Here is a 21,254-nt window from a genome sequence, read left to right as displayed (position 1 = left end):
TTGTTCTGTCACTAATTACCTGTGAGAAGAGACCAGCACCAACCTCTCTACAATGTCCTTTCAGGTAGGTGTAGAGAGTGATGAGGTCTCCCCTGAGCCTTCTCCTCCTCAAACTAAACAGTCCCAGCTCCTTCAATCGCTCCTCATAGGATTTGTTCTCCAGGCCCTTCACCAGCTTCGTTGCCCTCCTCTGCACTTGCTCCAGCACCTCGATCTCTCTCATACACTGAGGTGCCCAAAACTGGACACAATACTCCAGGTGTGGCCTCACCAGTGCAGAGTACAGGGGGACTATCACCTCCCTACTTCTGCTGGTCACACTATTTCTAATCCAAGCCAGGATGCCGTTGGCTTTCTTGACCACCTGGGCACACTGCTGGCTCATGTTCAGCTGCTCATCAATGAGAACCCCCAGATCCTTCTCTTCCAGACAGCTCTCCAGCCACACCTCCCCAAGCCTGTAGCGATGCACGGGGTTGTTGTGGCCCAAGTGCAGGACCTGGCACTTGGCCTTGTTGAAGCTCATCCTGTTAACGTTGGCCCACCAATCCAATCTATCCAAGTCCCTCTGTAGTGCCTCCCAATCCTCATGCAGATCGACACTCCTGCTTAACTTGGTGCCATCTGTGATCTTACTGATAATGCACTCTATGTCCTTATCAAGATCATCAATAAAGATGTTGAACAGAAATGGTCCCAACACCGAGCCCTGAGGAACACCACTTGTGACCGGCTGCCAGCTGGATTTAGCTCCATTGACCACCACTCTCTGGGACCGTCCATCCAGCCAGTGCTTGACCCAGCAGACCATTTGCTCATCCAGGTCATGGGCAGCCAGTTTTTCTATGAGAATTGTACGGGGAACTGTGTCGAATGCTTTTTGAAAATCCAGGTAGACAATATCCACAGCTTTACGCTCACTGAAGTCCCCCACAAGAACAATGGCAAGTGACCACGAGATTTCCCCCAACTGTTTATAGAAAGCTTCATCCACCTCACTGCTTTGGTTGGGAGGTCTATAGCAGACTCCCACAGCAAGATTCGCTTTATTGGCCCTTAACCTAACCCAAATACTCTCAACCCCGTTATCACTATACTTGATTTCTGAGCTGTCACAGCATTATCTAACATACAGAAGTTGTGGATGTCCCCTCCCTGGAAGTGTTCAAGGTCAGGCTGGATGGTGCTTTGAGCAATCTTATCGAGTGGAAGGTGTCCCTACCCGTAGGATGATCTTTAAGGTCCCTTCCAACCCAAACCATTCTGTGATTCTATGAAAACAGAGAAATAATAGTTCTTGTTAATTCTTGCATGTGCAAAAAAATCACAGCACCAAAAATCTTAGCAAGTGTCTGCTATGCAGAGATCTTGCACCTTGGAAGTTTCAGTTCCTTTCAGTTACTTAGCAAGAAATGTAATGATCACAGGATTAGATCTCACACTCTGTCAGAAGCAAGAGAGCACTATAAATGTTCTGAGACCACAGCCTTGCTTATGGAAAGTATTTTTGTGGATTTGTGGAAACAATAAAGAAATCTAAAATAAAGTTTTAAAACCAGTGATTTACTTCTGCTGTAAAACCCCCAAATAATCAACTATCTTTAAGAAATAATTCACAGATACATCTTTAAATTATATGTATTTTTGAGAACTTTCAAGTTTTCTTTCACCATTGATTCTGCACAAAGGAATAGAGGAAAAGTTTTCCAAGGCTTTAAAGAAAAAAAAAAAAAACCCAACCCTCAGTCAGTCTAGAGAGGACAAAAAGGTGTTTTGTTAAGTTTGAAAAAAATCTGAAATACAAGCCCTACATAGTTGGATCTCACAGGTAAACAGATTTGATAACAGGGAGTGGGGGGTGAGGTGATGGAATTGATCTCTCTATTTTAAAACCAAGAGTCAGGTAAAACATTATACTGCTGCTATCTCATATATGTTGGAAACAAAAGATTCACTCATAGGTATCAAGGTACAGAATCTCCTCTGACATCCCCTCTAACTAGGAGTCATCAAATGGCATCAGATAAAAAACAAAAAAATAAAACTCAGCTTGCCTTAAATCATTAATATACTTAGTTAATTTAAACTAACTTGGGTTTTTACCCAAGGTAAGAACCTGAACAGTCCTGTGAACTTGTGAAGAATCACTCATATCCTCAAAGTGAATATGCTCACAATATATGCTCTGTTGAACTAGTGCCTACATTGATTAAAGTCCAGTGGCTGCATCACATTCCTTTTATATAATTTTCAGCAATTCTTAATACGGCATTTAGGAGGAGTAGAGCTTCTTATTCAGTTAAGACTAGTACTTGGAGCTTCATCTCACTAGTAAAATAGGAAAAATACTTGAAATTGCCAAATGACTGCCTATGAATAAGATTTAACAAAGGCATCTTATTTTCTAAATCCTCTCTTTGTTTCCTGTTAGGTAGAAGCTAATTTAAATAGCTAAACTTAAATCTGTAGTCAAGGTTTAGGTATCAGTTCCAAATGCATAAAATGCATAAAATGCAAAGAACTACAAAGACAAAGTCAAAGCTCCAAATCTAAAAGTTTACATACAACAGCAGGCTATCTGTCTGTGCTAGAAAGGGTTCCCTTTTCTTCTTAAGCTTCAAATACTAACTCTATTTAATATGAAGTTTTAGAGACATACGCACATAATTAAAAGATACATTTCTTACTCTAGCAATTCTAGTAATTTCAAGAGAAGTTTGACATCAGTTTGGATCATACTTAGCTGCCTGTCTTACCATAAAGTTCAAACAGAAACATATACCATTTCTAAGTACTTTAATTAAAGCCTGAAAAGTGCCTGTCTTTTAAATTTACATTTTTCTTGTTAGTATTTTTTATTCTCAATTTTTCCATTACAGTAGCCTTATTCTGCATATGAAAATAAAGCCCTCAAACAGAAATATCTGAGGCAACTAAATGCTTTCAAAACCAGTGAAGTTACATTAAGGGTCTGACCTAAACCTACAAAACCAAAGCAATAGTTTTAAAGGCTGAAAGGAGTTACAGTAGAAGTTCAGTGGTACTTCCTATTCAACACATTCCAATTTTAGTATTTTTAGAACATTATAATTTCACCAAAGTCTAAGCTCATATATACTTTAGTACATTCTTAAAGACTTCAGAAAACCTTGAAAGAGAGTATGTTAGAAAAAAAATCTGTAACCACAGGAAAGAAGTACAATTGCTAAAACACATTGTTCTGGTTTATATGAAACTGTTCTAGAACCCTTCTCTGTTCAAACTGTTTCTTTCCTTTTGTTTAAAGCACCAGTTATAATAAACTAATCTGTTAAAGGTAATTCAAAATGTTCTTTCCTGTGCACCTTGAGGTAGTGGCTTTGCTCAATTTTCTCATTTTAAAAGGAAACCTCCACTTCTAAAATTCTCAATATTTTTCATTTTTCATCTGATCTGCAATATAACTATACATCATCTATGCTCATTTACTTAATGTTAAAATAAATTACTTGATCAAAAGGACAGAAAACAGCAGGATAGGAGGTATTCTGGTCGAAAGGAAAAGCCTAAGGTAATAATCCAGTTATTCTTTCAGTCTCATTCTGAAGAGTCTCTTTGCCAAAAAATGAAAGACTTCTTGCTTTCTAAAACAAAAGGAATCCCACTACGTAACCCACAAGCAGTTTATTTTTCCTGATGTAGCCAAAAATATGCTTCCTTGTTTGTATGTATATAAATCTGTTTAAATCCTGACTACCTGCTGAAGGAGTCATGATTGCAATTGTACATTTCAATCAAAAAAGAGTACATTCTCATGAAATCTACAGGAAACAGATTAGTACTGTCATCCAGTTATAACTAAATTTTTTTCTGCCACAGAAATATACAAACACTCTGTGAAATATGTCTAGATGATTTACCCAAAACAAGAAGATAAACACTCAGAAAACAGTGCTTGCTTTTACTGATCTTCTTGAACGCCTGATCCATGAGGAATTACTCTCCACTATTACCACTAGTTAAATTTGCTTTATACTGGTTTTAGATGCTATAATGAAGTTACCTGTCATTAATGATCCAGTTCAGACACAGATTAAGGGAATTAAGGTTTTTGCATCTCTTTACTATTTCCATCACGGTTTCATTGTCCAGTTCTGTGATATGACGTAGATCCAAACTGGAAAGATTTCTTAGCTATGGAGATAAATATGATAGGAAGAAATAGTTTGAAATTCGTTCACATACATAACTTATTAAAAACGTTAAACTTTTGGGAATCATGTAAAATATGTGCAAGCTAATCAAGAAAGGTGAGATTACTGCATTTTTCACAAAAAGGAAACATACCAGAGATATTAATCAAATCCAACTTTAGCAAATTTGGAATTCAGGCACTCAGTTATACCATGAAATCAAGACATTCTCAGTCATGGTCCAGTACATCTACAGTAGGGGCCTAGCCCTTCCTCCTTTTAACTACATGGAGTGTATAATACCAAGATAGCATAGCAACTCATTTAATATAAGAAAAATAGGGCATTGAAGGAAGGTGAAACAGCACATTTGTGTTTAGATTCAAATGCAAGTGATTAAAGACTCCAGAGTCTAAGGCTTTCCAACTAAGTAAATATTACAATCTCCCTGGAAAATACAGTATTTATACTGCAATCTCATCTGCACAGCCATCAATAATAACTTGGATATTCTGAACAAAAGTTGGAGTCACGGAACAATATAATTAAGATTTAATGCACTGATTAATCTGATTTATTACTCTTGTTAATCACTATAATGTCCTTCAAAAGCAAACAAAACCCTCTTATACTAGTTTTATGAGCTATGGATTCAAAGAAGAAAATTTTTACAGATTTCTGCAGTATCCTTAAACAACAAATCAGTTTAGTAATAACCTCCAAGTGCTATTTGCTTTTTAAGATGTCTGAAATAATCTCAGTTATACTCTGGAAGAATAATTGCATTAGGTAATACTGACACTTTAATTAAATTTACCTTCCCTTAAGAGAGAAAAAATAATCCTATTCAGTGATTTAAATCACTAACGATTTGGTTAAGTAAAGGCATACAACTGAGATCATATAATCAGTCCACTTCAGTAGTTAATTAAGTCAATGTATTTAAGAAAAAAAAAAAGATTAAAAAAAGAGAAAAGTTAATAAAAGGTAAAAAAGAGGACTTCAAATGAGGTAGTCTTCCACAGAAACTGTTCTGGTATTCTGTTCCAGCGGCTTTAACACTCCAGACTAAAGCTGAAGGTAAACCACATACAGCTTCCAAAAATTTTGCAGAACAAACATAAAATTTGTGCAGCACAGGCTGGGATCTACCTGGCTGGGAAGCACATCTGTGGAAAGGGACCTGGGGGTCCAGATGGACAAGCTCAATATGAGTGAACTGTGTGCTGCAGCAGCAAAAAAAGCCAACAGAATGCTTGGTTGCATTAACAAGGGCATCTCCAGCAGAGATAAAGAAGTATTATCCACTCTACTCAGCACTTGTCAGGCCCCACCTGGAATACTGTGTTCAGTTTTGGTTGCCACTATACAAAAAAGATGTGGACAGGCTGGAGAGGGTCCAGAAGAGGGCCACAAAGATGATCAAAGGACTGGGATGCCTGCCATATGAGGAAAGGCTTAGAGAACTGGGGTTTTGTTCAGCCTTGAGAAGAGAAGGATTTGAGGAGACCTTGTCACCATGTTCCAGTATTTAAAGGGTGGCTACAAAGAAGATGGAGGGTCCCTTTTTACAAGGAGTCACATGGAAAAGACAAGGGGTAATGGGTACAAGTTATTCATGGGGAGATTCCAACTGGACACTGTCCTGGTTTAGCCAGGATAGGGTTAAGTTTCCCCAGCAGTGGGGGGAAGCTCTAGCCGGGTTATTCATATACCACGCTGATGTCACCTCCGGGTGCCGATAGCTCGGGAAGAATCGGTGAGCGCGTGGGTTTGTGCAATCGGTCCTCTCGCTGCTGTATAAGAACATACCTTGCTCTGTTCATTGTTATTACTGTTATTGTTATTGTTGCTGTTTGTTGTGTTGCTGTTGCACTGTTGTATTAAACCTCTCCTTATCTCAGCCCCAAGGTTTGTATTTCACTCCCTTGTGGGGGAGGGGCAGCGGCCACGTGGTCTCAGACCCCGGCAGGGACTAAACCACCACAACACAAAAGGAAAATTTTTCACAATGAGAACAATCAGCCACCAGAATAATCTCCCCAGGGAATTGGTGGATTCCCCAACACTGGACACTTTTAAGATTCAGCTGGACAGGCTGCTAGGTCATCTTGTCTAGACTGTGCTTCTACTAGAAGGGTTGCACCAAATGATCCTTGAGGTCCCTTCCAACCTGATATTCTATAATTGATAAAATTAAGGAACCTGACCTGTGAGAAACAACCGCATGGTATGTCTGCAGGAAGTAGAACAATAATATTCCTATTATTTGAATACTACCACATGTGTATTGTGGAGGTGCTTGTTGTAATCCTGTTGAATTTCTGATAATCTTATTTATCTATCAGGGAGAAAAGCACATAATGATTGATATAGTGTTGGTAAAATGGACAGATTTTACAAGCTCTGTCTGTCTGCATTTCATATATACTGCTCTAGCAGGAAGTTTAAAAGACTTCCTTCTATGCACTCAAAAAAACCTCACAACCAATCCCTCATTTTTTCTGTATAAATTACCAGAAGAAGGGGAAGCTTAGAGCAACTTGTATTTTCTTCACCTCCATACAGCTATTCATATTAGATAACTTCAGCCTTTATACTATGTTTGTAATAACATGGCCAATGCCCATATCATAAGAAATAAACCTACTGGACATTCAACAACGCATATATTCTATCACAGTAAACAAATATTTACCAGGAGACCTCAAAGACAAGTAGAAAATCTTCCCATTAAAACCCACAGAATTCTTAACTAAAATTATGCTTTTTTTCGCAACATTTTTCTTATGACCAGGTGACAATACCAATGTTTCTTTAGTTATTAATATTACGTACACAGTAAAAAACATGAACTTATGCTAAAGATAAATTAATGCATGGAGGTCAGTTCTTCTTTGAAAAGTATGTAACTAACATGGGTTCAAATTAGGTAAGAGGTAACAGTAGAGTAACTACCTCATTGAAGCAATGATGAATGCAGCAGAAAGAATTTGTGATTTCCCAAGAAGAAAGACTTTTGCATTGCATGGGTAGACTCGAAAACTAAACTGAATTCCTAGTATTCCTATTGACCAAATAAATACGGTTTCCAACGTAGATTTTATCCTTTACCGTCACAGAAGAATGATCATTCCCTCATTTTTTCTTTCCTTCATACTAATAATCATCTACCATTATATTCAATATACAGAAACCCAGCCATCACTTGTCTTTTTTTCTGTCACATTCATTCACCTGACACCTCACCTACTTGGTAGGTTAATTCTTTTTATCAGGCACAAAGTACTTGATCCAGAAAACCTTACTGACATAGAACTTTGAATAGACTACTTCACATCGATACAAACTCCTCCAGTATAATTTGATCCATACAATCTCACTATTGCCGTTTCACATGAGTGAATGACTTTCAAGAGCTGCAGAACTGGATACATATTCCCCTAAGTACTGGACCTTCTGACATGATTTTGTACCAATCTGAACAATATAGGTGAAATGAATATCCCTTGGCCTATTTAAATCAACATCTTACTACTGGTCAGAGAATTGCTATAAATGTGTATGTAGTAATTTTTCATTTCAAAAATGGGATGGATATTTTAATTACAATGTCTTATTTTATATCTTACCTGAAAAAGTAATGGTAAGGGGTTAATGTTACAATGCTGAATTCTTTATTAATCACTAATATCACAAAAAAAATTGTAAGAAAAATTACGTATGTTTTATATTCTACCTATAACCCTCACATCTAAAAGTAGTGTGATATAAAAAACCTAAACTTCTCTGAAGCAGACAATTGGACAGTTGGGATGTTTGAAACTTCAGTGCATGCATAAATCTTGAGATTAAAATAGCATACCTTTAATTAGCATTTTTCCACAGAAAAGGATATTCTATGAAAAATACTCAATCTTAGGGCACCAGGAATAAAGTTTTTCCTTTTTTTTTTTTTTTTTAATCTAAAGCAATTTTCTTCATGCAACAATTCGTCTTCAACAGATATTCAACACTTTTCTTCAACTCTTAATTTTATAGCTCTACAAAAAATGCTCAGCATGAGCAGAATTTAAACTTTGAACTGAGCTCCAGCAGACAAAATATTTTAACTGAAAAAGGAATATTAAATGTGACAATAAAACAGACAATGCAAATAGTAGACAGAGGATTTAAAAATATGAAATAGAAAATAATTAAGAGAAAGCAAGAACAGTTAAACTCATTTTGTGTGCTACATATATACACAACCTTGCTAAAATTACTGAATACTGACTCAGTGTTAAAACTGTATAAGAATAGTATTTAAATTTCAGAGGGAGTCTAGTGAGATAAACAGATTAGAAGGGAACAGGATGTTGGTCCCTTCCTCTCAGTCCCACTAACAGACAGAGAATTCATAGCACAGTATGTAAAGGCTTTGTGAGGAGTTTTCCTGTTAAAAGGTACTGAAAGGGAGTTGTTCCACTGTGAAAGATGCAAAAGAACCACTTAGATCACAAAATGGTTTTGGACAAAGGAAGTTTGAAAAACAGACCATCAGCTCTTTTAAAAAAGATATTAAAATTAAAAATTAAACTACTGTATTTAAGAAGCTACCTACTACTTTTGGATCTCAAATATTTTAAATTATGGTAAAATCACTTTTGTTCAATACTTCTGTTGGTTGTTTTAAGTGAAATTTTATGGAGGTTGATATATCTAAAGATGCAGAGATTATTATACTATTTGTGTGCCTGAGTGTTATGGAGTTCACAAGACTTCTTTCTTGATTACTAGAACTTGTAATATTAAAATATGCGTAATGCTAATCAAGAAGCTAGAGCATTGAAAACTATCATAACCAAAAAAAAAAAAAAAAGAGAAAAAATATGCCTGATTTGAGACTGTTCAAGTTTAGGATAAATGTCATATACTTTGGATGATAAATACTATTAACATTGGGATCACAGCTAATTTTTCTCTGTGTGTGTGTGTGTGCGTGTGTATCAACTCCTGTGAATATTTAGCTGTTATTGTAGTGGACTACTAATATAATGAGTATGCAATTCTTTTTTATTTTTCTTTGTTCCCCTCACACTTCCACAATTCCTGCAGAGATATGCTTTCTTAAAATCTTAGAATAGAATAGAATCATAGGATCATTTAGGTTGGAAAAGACCTTTAAGATCGGGTCCAACTGTAAACCTAACTAACACTGTCAAATCACTGCTGAACAATTCACATAAAATCAATCCTCTTCAGAACTAAAGCCAGATTATTTCTGAAGAGAAGTGCTTATAAGGACTTAATGAGCTTTAAATTCACATCTTTTGCTAATTAAGCTTAATATTCTTGACACTCTCTGTGTATGCATGCCTTCAGGGAATAGTCCCTCTCCTATTTAAGCCCCTCAAAGCGAATGTATGATCACAGGAAATAAAAAATAGCAACAGGAACAAATTGTAAATCACATTCTTACTATTATTATATCAATAGAATCTATAAACTATTTTTTAAAACTCACATACATTAATTTTTACTTAAGAGCTGAAGTAACTGAACTATATTATTGAGATATACTGTGTTCCTGAAACATTAATCATACATGGTTTAAAGAATTGGAAAATGATTGAACAGTTGCAGAGGAGACTATTTTTCCATAGCCTGATTTAATGTTCTGTACGTTCAGAAATTTTAATTTCTTAGAGTTAAGTACTGCAGAACATTGAGCTCCCATTGCTTAAGTAAGAAATACATGTTCAAAACCTGTGCTGTAAGAACAGAGGTTTAATTTGCATCACTTACAAAAAACAAAACAGAAAAAGTTTGTTTTGAAGAGTGTAGGTATCTGTAAAAGAACATGCCTGAGAAGAAAAGGGAGTTGAAAAAATGTTAAGGAAACAAATTTATTCAATAGATTCCTTTGTTTTGTAATGTACCACAGCAAAACGCAATAGGAAAGTGAATGACATTTGAATTCAAGCAGATAGTCCTTTCAAGATGACTGATAACAATTTGCCTTTTGATTAATTGCATGCATACTTTTACAAGTTATGCTACAAAATAAATATATTGCCCTCCTTTCTAACATTAAGACCCATTTTAAAGGAGCTATTTGCCACCCATATAAACAGCACATATAGTACCCATGTTACAAGACTTATTATAAATTCTAAAAGTCACTGTTAAATTACATTATCACTGAGTCATAATTTGGTCTCCCTTTGTGTTACTCTCAAGCACCTCTAATGAACCTGTTTTTTTTTTTTTTTTTACAGTTTCACACACCCACAGAGTACTGAAATCCTTTCAACTGTGCAGTCTTCTCTGCAATGACTTTTTTATTTCACTGCAACTTGAGAGAAACTGGAGTACAACTATCAAATTCTTAAAAATGGTGAAAAGAATCTCTTAGGACAGACACAGTTGCTTCCTTCAACAAAATGGTCTGTTTTATTTTGACAAGATGTAAAAAGGCCCTCTTATACAGTCTATAGCACCACATCATTTAACGTATCAAGCCAATCCTCATGAAGAATCTCCCAGAATCACTATGTCCAGAAATCCTTACTTAATTACTTTTTCCTAGGATTGGTAGACTAACATTTAAAAGGACATCTTATTAAATGCAGATTCAAATAAATCATATGCCATCTGGTGGAATATAGTTCATTATATAAATTGATTAAAAAACTGCTTTCTCTAGACCTAGTCAATGAAGAACAATCATGTTATTAGTTAGGAAGCATGATGATTTTAAGATTAAACCATATGCTGAAATATTACCATTAAAAAGACCATAAAGCAGAGCACTTTGTGTCAAACCAACCAGTTACTAAAAAAAGAGACCTTACCATACTTCAGTTTAGAAAAGGCTCTTACAAAATCAGTCTTGACATAGATTATAATTATATATCTGTCAAACTGATAGTGCCTGCACTGAATGAGTCCAAAATATTTGCTCTATAAATCTGAATTTTTATTGACTTCATACTGGCCACCAACTCAGACACAGGTATGTCTGAGTTAGATTGGACATGAGTCTCAGGTAACAATTAAGAGATAGAGAAAGAATAAAGATTGTATGACTCCAAAAATAGTTCCTAGATAAACTGATTTCATGTACTGGTGATTAGAAGAGTAAGTTCGAACTTCTTCCTATCAAGATGTTGTTCAACAATTCACACGTTCTTAGATGAAAATGTCTATAATAACTTTACCAGACACAGTCTGTCAGAAATACATGGTGTAGAAGCACAGTTATACTGCTACAAAGCAATTACTCTTGCATATATATATATATATATATATGTATCTGAACTCAAAAGAAGCAGCCAAGGAAGTGGCTTGGAAATAAAACTATGTCTAGATGTCGAGATTTGCTGATGCCAGCTGTTGAAATTGTATTAGAAGTGCAACAATTAAACTGCTCAGAGGTAATTACCACAGGAGGGGAAGACAATACCACACTTCTGGGGCCAAAGACATAAAATTTAAAAAAATCACTACTTCATAGCTAGCATATAGAGTTTCTTATTCACACTAATAAAAATTATCCATCTGGTTATTCAGCGTATATATACTTTGCACATTTGCATAGATCTTCATGCTTACAAGAGAAGAAGAGAGTGAAAAGTAAAAACTAACCAGCAATAAACTCCTGAGAGACAAGGATGTGAGGAGGGAAGGAAGGGAGAAAACAAGAAAAAACAAATCATGTAGGGAAAGATAAGTAAATATTAAAACAAGTGAGGAAAAAAATACAAAACAAGGAAAAAATAGTTGAGGATGTACTGAAAACAGAAGATAAAAACTACAACACTATATCTAGTACATGTTCTTTGCTCCTCCATGGAAACAAAGTTGATAAATGTTGGTCTAATTTTTCTGATGTCATAGAATAGATCATTCAGATCTTTTGTGACACTTTTTCACACATTACAGCTCAAAGCAAAATAAAACATTCTAGGTCATCAGAACAAACCACTGGTTTCAGCTGGGAGTCCATCTGTGAACTGCATATACACAACACTCCCTCTTTCCCTTTCTCTCGCCCTGTGTATCTACATACAGTGCCTCTCACCTAGCCCAATAATCATTTACTTTAGGTGCATTTTTTGTAGTTTATAAAGCTTCAAGGAAAAAAGGCACCAGTGTGATAACATGGTTTTGCTCAAGAAGCAAATTTTTTTGAATGTCACCATGTTCAACAGTAAAATAACGAAAATAAACCCTGAAGGTTTCTTCTTTTTCTAAAATATGTAACATTTTCACTACCATACCCCATAACTAGCTATTAAAAAAGCCGTGCACAATTCAGCAGCACTGTGATTCAGAATTTTCAAGTGCCAGTATTTTTAAAGAGAGCTAACATTACTAGTGGGAAAATACAGTAATAACAAACCACTCAATTTTTATACATCCATCAGTCTCAAAGCAATTTTACAACAAAAGCCACTGCTGTTATCTCCAGTTTGCACACAGGAAGCAGAAGGACAGAAGGGAACTAGCTCTGCACAGCCTTGCAGGACACACTCATGGGTCATGTAGAACAAAGAACAGATTCCACATTCTCTACAAACATGGGACCAGAATTATTACTAAGCACTTATGAAGTACTAGTTAAGAACTCTACACAAAACTGACCATAAGACATACATGATGGTTAAAAAAAAAACATGTCATCAACAGATGAATTCTGGAAAAGACAGACGTAGCAGTTAAAAATCACGTTACTACTCCCCAGATATTTATTTTAACTCCCTGCTGGAGCTTATTTCCTCCAAAGTACTCTAGAAATGGAACACGTGTCTGCGTCAGATGCTTCTGTGCAATTCAGAGTGCGTTAAAATTGCCTTCTGTGCAAGGAAGCAACACCTGCCAGAGGAGCCAGGTGGAAACACTAGTGAAGTCACTGCAGCAGATGTCACCTGTCAATAGCTTCAGAGTAAAGAAGCCTGAATTCCAATACAATTTCCCAGTCACTGTATGATTGGGAAAACCTCTTACTCTTTCCCCTCAATAAATGGCATCATCCCACCTGCCTACATTACATGCATATATACCTCAGCTTAAAGTAGTAATAAATGTAAATGAATACCTTGTTATTATGCACAGAAAGTCACTCATGCAAAAGAATATTTAGCAAACCTTACAGAAGACATCATATCATAGAATTGTAGAATAATCTGGGTTGGAAGGGACCTTTAAATGTCCTGCAATGAGCAGGGACAGTGTCAACTAGATCAGGTTGCTCAGAGCTCCGTCCAGCCCGGCCTTGAATATTTCCAGAGATGGGGCATCCACCAACTCTCTGGGAAACCTGTTCCAGTGTTTCACCATCCTCATCGTAAAAAATTTCTTCTTTATATTTAGTCTGGATCTACCCTCTTTCAGTTTAAAACCATTACTCCTTGTCCTGCTGCTACAGACCCTATTAAAAAGTCTGTCCCCATTTTTCTTATAAGCCCCCTTTGAGTATTGAAAGGCCACAATATGGTCTCCTTGGAGCCTTCTCTTTTCCAGGCTGAACAAGCCCTAATGTTCAGTGTTACCATAACACTGTCTTTGCAGTATTAATAGTCTACAGAAAGTTTCTATAGCTACAGCTTGAGGGAAGGAAACTGGAATCCCAAAGCCTCAAGTCACAACAAAAAGCACATGCATCAATGCTTGTCCCATATGACTTTTTCCAACTTTGTGACAAAGTAGCCTCCTACATATTTTCTGAAGAACTACATACAATAGTGTCACTCCTATGTAAATCAGGATTTCTAAACATTTATTATTATTAAACCACATGAAAATCTGAACTAAATGTTAATAAGAAAAACCAAAATCTTGACTTTTCTTTAATCAAATAAAGTCACTTGGTTGAAGGATAAGGCATCCCCCCTTAAATATTCAATAAATCTAGGCCAAAATAATACAGCAACCAAAGCATGCAACTGAAAAGCGATCTGTGTGGGAATTTCCCACAAAGCCTTGGACTACATAACCTGTCTATGTCAGATTTCTAAATGATGTACTTCCTGTATTTATGTTGTGTATATAAATATAACCTACAGTTACACATACACCGTTTTCATAGGACATGTAAATTATTGGATTATTTCTCTCTTCCACAGATATATGCCCCTTTTACACATCATTTCAATTTAGAGTCCTTTCCAAATTGCATCCTTTGAGGCGCTATAACTTCACTATGCAAATTAATTTCTCTGTCTTATTTGTTTTGGCATGTGTTCCAAAATGTTTTCAAATTCTTCTGCATCTTCAGCTACTAGGCTGCTCTAAACTGATAAAAATATTTTACAGATATGCTGGATGGTTCTGTATAACAAAAGAGCTGCACAACTGCATCAAAAACCCTGTATTTTCTTCAGGCACATTCTGTTTTCATAAAACATTCTCTCCACTTGCTACTTCGAGAGGTCTTTAACCATTTTTATGTTTACCAGAACTTTTCATACTCAATACCCATTTCTACAGTCAACTCTACAAGTTATAGTAAGTCCCACCTTCCCATTTGAGCATTTTTTTACAAATTCTTAGATAGAAATAGTAATTTATCTATTCCAGATACATTTTTCCTCTGTTCTACCATATGTTTGCACAATCCCTGAATTTACTTTAAGTTACGAATTTTAATTGATATGCTGTTTGTTCACCTCATCCAAATAATTCATTTTATTGAACCCTTCCATTATTTTCTGCAGGTTCACTCAAGTTAGTTCTCCCACACATCACTCCTCTTACATAAAAGAAAAAGGAAAGGAAATAAAATGTATCTGTCACACTATCTGTTAAAAAACAAAGATGGATATATACAAAATGTATGTGCATGGGGGATATACTGTTGCAGTAAGGGGTCTGTCTAAATCTCTTGCACTAGGAATTCTGCACTTCCAATTACAGAATTCTGTTTTGTTTGCAGTGGAATTTGGTATAACTAGGCATTTTAAAGACTTTTGAACTGAGCAGTATTATTATTTCCGAGAAAAAGTATCATCCCTTGAATATGTTTTTGCTGCAGTGTTTTTACACAGGGAAATCTGAATGTGTCTGCTCAAATAACAAGAAGTTCATTTATCTTGTCATGTTTCCATCCATTACTTATCCTGGCTGATACATATAGTTTGGCAATAGTCAAACACACTAATGACTAGCTAAAAGTAGTTATGATACTTACATTGGTGAGGTGAATGACTCCTTTTGATGTAACTGAGCAGCCCATAAAACCAACATACTGCAGTTCAGGACAATGTTCAGCAAAAGCTTTCACTGACTTATCTGTCACCTGCAGAAAAGATACACAGGCAATAGTTGAACAGGTGATGTGAACACATACTTAATACAGCCTAACCACTTCCTCTGTAACATTGGCAAGCTGCTCATTAATAATCACTAATGCTCATTTTATAATCACTACTATTATTTATTTCAAGAGTTTGAGAGAAAACATCAGGTATGCACACACATCTATATTTTTGTATGAAAAGGAAGGAAAAAGATCACCTTTGGCAGATGGGGATCATCTTCTTGGAGTAGGAGAAGAAATGGAAGAGAGATGACCACAAATTCTAATATTTTTGTCACCTGATTTATCTGCAAACATCCCAAGAGACTATTCTATCCACTATTTTCACAAACTATAAGCAAACATGAAAATACTACCAAATTTATGTTATTGCCATCCTGCTGAGTTATGCTATACCCATAGACTCCACATAGAATTTGAATTGTTTGATATCTGAAGTTTATATTCCATTACTAAGCTTTTTTACTAAAACAAAACAATTGTTGATTTTAACTTAAAGATAAGCTTACATGCATTTCCCACAGACTTGTATCATGGTAACATATCACTGTGTCAGTTGCCAGTTGAATGGACATGTTACCAAATTTATTATTGTGATTTATTTATGTCTACAATTATTTTTTTCTTTATAATTAAGTTTGTCTAATAAAATTTTATGACCTTGAAACACAATCCATTGCATAAATGTAATGCTTTGTAGGTAGACTAAATATTCAAAAGGACAACATTTTATGAACTTTTGAAGAATAAAATATTGACATGCATACACTTAAGACATCTGCGTATCTGCCTTTACACAGGTGTTGGGTTTTCTTCTAAGAAGTATATATTCTCAGTGCAAATGACAGTAATGCAAAACTATATTGATTTTGGGACAAAACCTGTATTTTCTAGCCAAACTGATCAGGAATGTCTCACTATGTCTGGAATCATAAATCCTGAATGTCAAGGCTTGTCAGAAGCAAAACAAGTTTTGAAATATCTGGTCCACAACTCAGCCTCAGGTGAATACATACATAGGAACATTACTTCTGCTGTGCTGTGGATCACCTTTATTCACAGTTCCAACTTGCCTGACTATACCGTATCACTTAACTGCACACTGGCAGTATATGGTGACCTTGGTGAAGACTCTGGCAAAACAATTTCTGAAAAGATAGCACAGAGATAAGGGAGGTCAGCAAGATTATAGGTATACCACCACATGTAAACTGCATTGGTTTGGGGTTACTGAATATAGTTGTAAGTCTAATGCAGCCTTCTCAAAGCAACAATTTCTCAGTGAGCAAAGATTTTTATCATTGCACATCTGTGAAATAAAAGGCAAGCCTTTGGGGATTGTGTATTTAGAAGCCAATGAAGCTGAAAACAGGCCAAAAGGAAGGAAAAAAGGGTCAGCTGAACAGATTCAATCACAAATTTGGTAGTGATCATGTCGTATCCGCACAGACCCATGTCTCAAGTCCATGCCTACTTGAACAAAAAAAACCCCAAAAACAGTGTAGTGAGAAACTTCTTTGATTTTGATTTGATATGATCTTACATTTTTATTTTTGCACACTCCTCTCACCTGGGGAAAGCCACACCAAGTATCTGGGAAATTTTTAAGATATTGACTACTAAAACCCCTTGACAAATACTATGAAAAGTCAGTGACTTACAGATTTGCACTATTTAGCTTTCTACCAGCACCACAGTAGGGGGGGAAAAAGTTTATCTTCTCTGTAGAAGATGAACTAAACCCTCCGTTTCAGCTAACGAACTAAGAGAAGGACCCTGTTAGAATATTACCCTCTTCTCTCTATAGGGGATTAGAGTATGATTCTCTGTTAAAGAAAGGTTTGCCCTAGCTAGCAAGAAAATGATAGCATAAATGCCTAACATCCCAAATTCATTATAGAGTTTAAAATACAAGTAATTTCTTACATATAGTTGACATGTGGGTGCTTGAAGACTTAAAAAAAAAAAAGTTAAGCAAATAATAAAATTACTATGCCTTAATATGTCTTTTATTCGTACTATGGAATTTTCTGCATCCCAAACAAAATTTGTGGAAAAATAGTTTTGGTAAAAATTAATAACAGTAGATTATTAGTATATATATATATCAAATAGTTTACAGATTAGCAGTGAACCTTTTTGGTACTTGTTAGATATGCAGCATCTACCTAGTCAGAAAAAGATTCTTCATTACCTCTGTATGCCATGCAAGCCTCATGATTTTCCAGGTTTCGAAAAATTATTTACAATCTCTCAACAGTAGTGTGACATTACCTGAATATGCCTTACAATTACTGTGGTAGAAATCACCACTTTAGACAGGCATTTTGCTACTGCAAACAGCAATTTCTGTTCTTAAATCTTGACATAAATAAAATAGTGGTGCACTGAACCTGTTGTCTTTAAGCTCAGCTCAACAACAGATCCCATCCTTTGCTGTCAGTCAACAAAAGTCCATGACCTGCAGAAGCTGACTTCAAGTTTTATTGGGCTACATAAAAATTTTCTTGATCAGCACTGTAATCTCACAGTCAGCATTCTTTACTATACCAGTGCCTAGGTATATATTACTTCTTTTTCAGACCCTATGTCATTTGTAGCAACTGATATTTTTATAATGTGAGTCCCACCCAGACAGGCTGTAATGAAAGCCTCTTGGTATTCTGTTTGGATAGTTACTCTTAATACATGACAACACTTTCCTGTGATTGTATCAGTTGAGAAGGAAAATATACATATATATTTCTATATATACATATACACACACACTTGTAATTTCACAAGAATAGCTTCTCATAAAATGCATATAAGATACTATGTATAGAAATAGTGGATCAAAACACCTGTAAACTAAGTATGTGATGAAAGGGTAAAAAAAAAAATTTAAATTAGACCTTTTTGTTCTCCTTTTTGCAGGGGTGGGGGAGAGTAAGAACACAGAGTAGCTTGGAATTTATTTATAAACATATGTGCAGCATTATAGTCAAGTACAATTACCTAGTCTTCAGTTAGAATAATTGATAACTGAATCCTATCTGTCCTTATTTATATATGGCTCAAAAAATATAATAAAATGTTTGCATGTAGAAGTATTATTTTTCATTAGACCTATTTGTATAAGGGAGGAAAAAAATAGATAAGTTTCAGACAGATCTGAAAGAGAAGAAACAAAGCTAAATTTAAAGCTCAAGTAAAATTCTAAGACTGAAAACAACTATTCTTCTGCTTAATTAGACTTTCTTCTATTTTATCATCTGCAGTACAGATGGCTTATATGCATATTTGACTTTTATATTTAAACTCAAACATGCAGGCCAGCTCACTATTTCTACTGTAAGTAGGTGCCAGAAATAGTAACCTCTTTTATTGTACAAATGTGTTTTATGTTCTGAAGAGATAGCCTGCTCTGCAGAATAAAAGAAAGATAAGTGACTGATGAAAAAAATGCATGGAAAAGTAGCAATGGCATGCATGCAATGATTATGCAATCTTAACACTCTCTCTTCATAATGCAGTATGTAACTGTATGCTACATTTTCCTCAAAGGTCTCTTCACCACTCAGGAGACATAACAGATATATGAAATGTGTATTATAAATACAGCTTCTGCAAACTAACAAATATTTTAAACAACTGACATTCAAACATACTATACAAACAGATTAGACTAGCAGAATCTAAAACCAGATTTCCATAGAAATACATTGTAGTTCTACAGAAATGCCACTTGCCGACAAAGATACAGAAATTCACACCCAATTCTTTTATAGATCACAGTACTGTTCTTCCAAGAATATTTCATAATTGAATTGTCTATTTGACCTTCATTGACTTTCATTCATCCTGTCTTGCTTGATATTAGTCTTGCTTTGAAAAAGTAATATATAATGATGAGGACAGATTTGTAAGTTATGCACTAAAGCATTGTGAATGGGAAATACACTGGTCTGGAACTAATGGCACAGATTTTGCTCCTGTTAAAAAGATCTATGATAAGTGAGATATAGTTTAATAATTTTCTTTTTAAATATTGCAGCCTATTATATAATAATTCCATTGTTTTACAGAAATCAATATTTTGACTATTCTGAATTAGATTCTATAAGTATTAGTTTATTTTACATTCTATTCAATGACTGAAGGAGCAAAAATGAACCGCTCTGAAGCAAAGATGATAATTCAGAAAGAAGGCTTGAGATACAAGAATACAAGCCACTTAAATCCCAACTAAAAAGCCTCATAATTAATAAAAACTTACAGAAGTTCAAACAGAAATAACTGAAAAAGAGATAGGAATATAAATAGTAACTGGCACAGAATGAACACCATATTCTCTTATTTAAACAGGTGCACTGTAATGTAAGTAGATCTTAATGTGCAATTTTTTCCATGTAACATACATAAATAGAAGTTTGCAAAATATGTAAAATACTCTTCAGAAGACACACTCCTAGCAGGATAAACTCTGCCAGAGTAAAATATGTCCTCATTTAAGTAGTCAGTCTGCCATGAATGTAAGTATCCACTGCAGAAGTCAGCACTAACAGTAGAAGAAACCCCTTTTCTCCCAATTCCCTACTCCATCTTGGTCAGACACCAGATTAACCAAACTTATTTTGGGGCACCACAGGAAGAAGGGAAGGGTCAGGGAGAACTTACTAAAATTCAGTTTTATGTTTGAAAAGAGATAGGTTTACAAAAAACTCATCTGCTACTAAAACCTTCTTGTCTTACCTGTGCGTTATTATATACTACAGTCTAAGGCTCACATACAACCCACTCAGAAATCTGCCCTGAAGGAAGCATGTGGCCAGGCCCTCCAATATTTGTGTTTTCTATCACATACTCAAACAATATACATTTTCCCTGGTCTGTTTTCCCTGAAAGCCTTGCATGCCACTGACCATAGGTGCAATTAGGCTAACCTCAGGCTTAAATTTGTTTTACTCCTTTTTACCAAAACTCCTGAAATGCATTCATTTCACAAGATACAGGCAAATCACACAGCAAAGGCATTTACTCTGGAGTAACTCAACTCACCAGCTTACAGGTGAGCTCAATTACATACATAAGGATGTAATACATGCAAAAAAAGAAACATAAAGCAACGGGGTTGCTCATATACAGAAATATCTGTATCTATTGTAAACAAATGTGGTCAGGCTACCACTGTTCTATCAGCAGAAAAGACACTAAATATCATTAAATAAAAATTTTAAAAATAAAAATAAATCACAGCAATGAAATAGTTTTGAGAGAAACTGCCTGACGACAGGTGTGTGCTTATATAGCTTCTTCCTGCTTAGCTTAAAATTTGCATTACTACCTCTGTACTAAAACGTAACCACCAACAGCTTGCCATCATGCAAGCTAAAAGTTGTTGAATTGGTTGTACTTTGTCAAAGGGTGAAGATGGAAATAAAGGCTAGTCATTGCAAAGAATTATGATCAGATGATCCTTCTTCGCCACAAAGGGAATGATGACATTGTCTCTCTTTTGACTAACACTTCTAAAATACTTTTTAACAGAGGGTCACAGATCACAACATAACACCAGAAGTTAAATGCTAGTATTTTACACTGTTAAACTAAACCAGACACTTACAAATATTTCAGATTACATATACCTTCCTAGTCCAATGAGTAAGAAATTACAATTTAACAATTAAACAAGTTAAATTTAACAATTTAACCACATTTGAATTAAAATACAAATTCAATTTAATTTTAAAATTAATTTCTACAGGAGGCTGCAATACTCAAAACACTTACAGATTTAA

The 21,254-nt window shown here is 35.3% G+C and overlaps 1 protein-coding gene across 12 annotated transcripts in view; it reads right to left on the bottom strand.

Annotated features, from left to right (window-relative positions):
* FBXL17 (F-box and leucine rich repeat protein 17) overlaps positions 1 to 21,254 on the bottom strand; it is a 311,828-nt gene that overhangs the window by 206,166 nt on the left and 84,408 nt on the right. For all 12 annotated transcript variants that reach the window (XR_012621550.1, XR_012621549.1, XM_074811924.1 and 9 more), the window contains exons 5-6: positions 15,346 to 15,453; positions 4,043 to 4,173 (exon numbers count right to left, since the gene is read on the bottom strand). Coding sequence is in view for 10 of the 12 variants with exons in the window: in XM_074811924.1 (XP_074668025.1) it covers positions 4,043 to 4,173; positions 15,346 to 15,453 (239 nt within the window). In the remaining 2 variants the exon portion in view is untranslated. The remainder of the gene's footprint in view (positions 1 to 4,042; positions 4,174 to 15,345; positions 15,454 to 21,254) is intronic.

Source organism: Strix aluco, chromosome Z, assembly GCF_031877795.1.
Source record: "Strix aluco isolate bStrAlu1 chromosome Z, bStrAlu1.hap1, whole genome shotgun sequence".
In the NCBI taxonomy this organism is placed as follows: Eukaryota; Metazoa; Chordata; class Aves; order Strigiformes; family Strigidae; genus Strix; species Strix aluco.
Note: the sequence above shows the minus strand (reverse complement) of the source record. Positions and strands in the feature narration are given on the sequence as shown.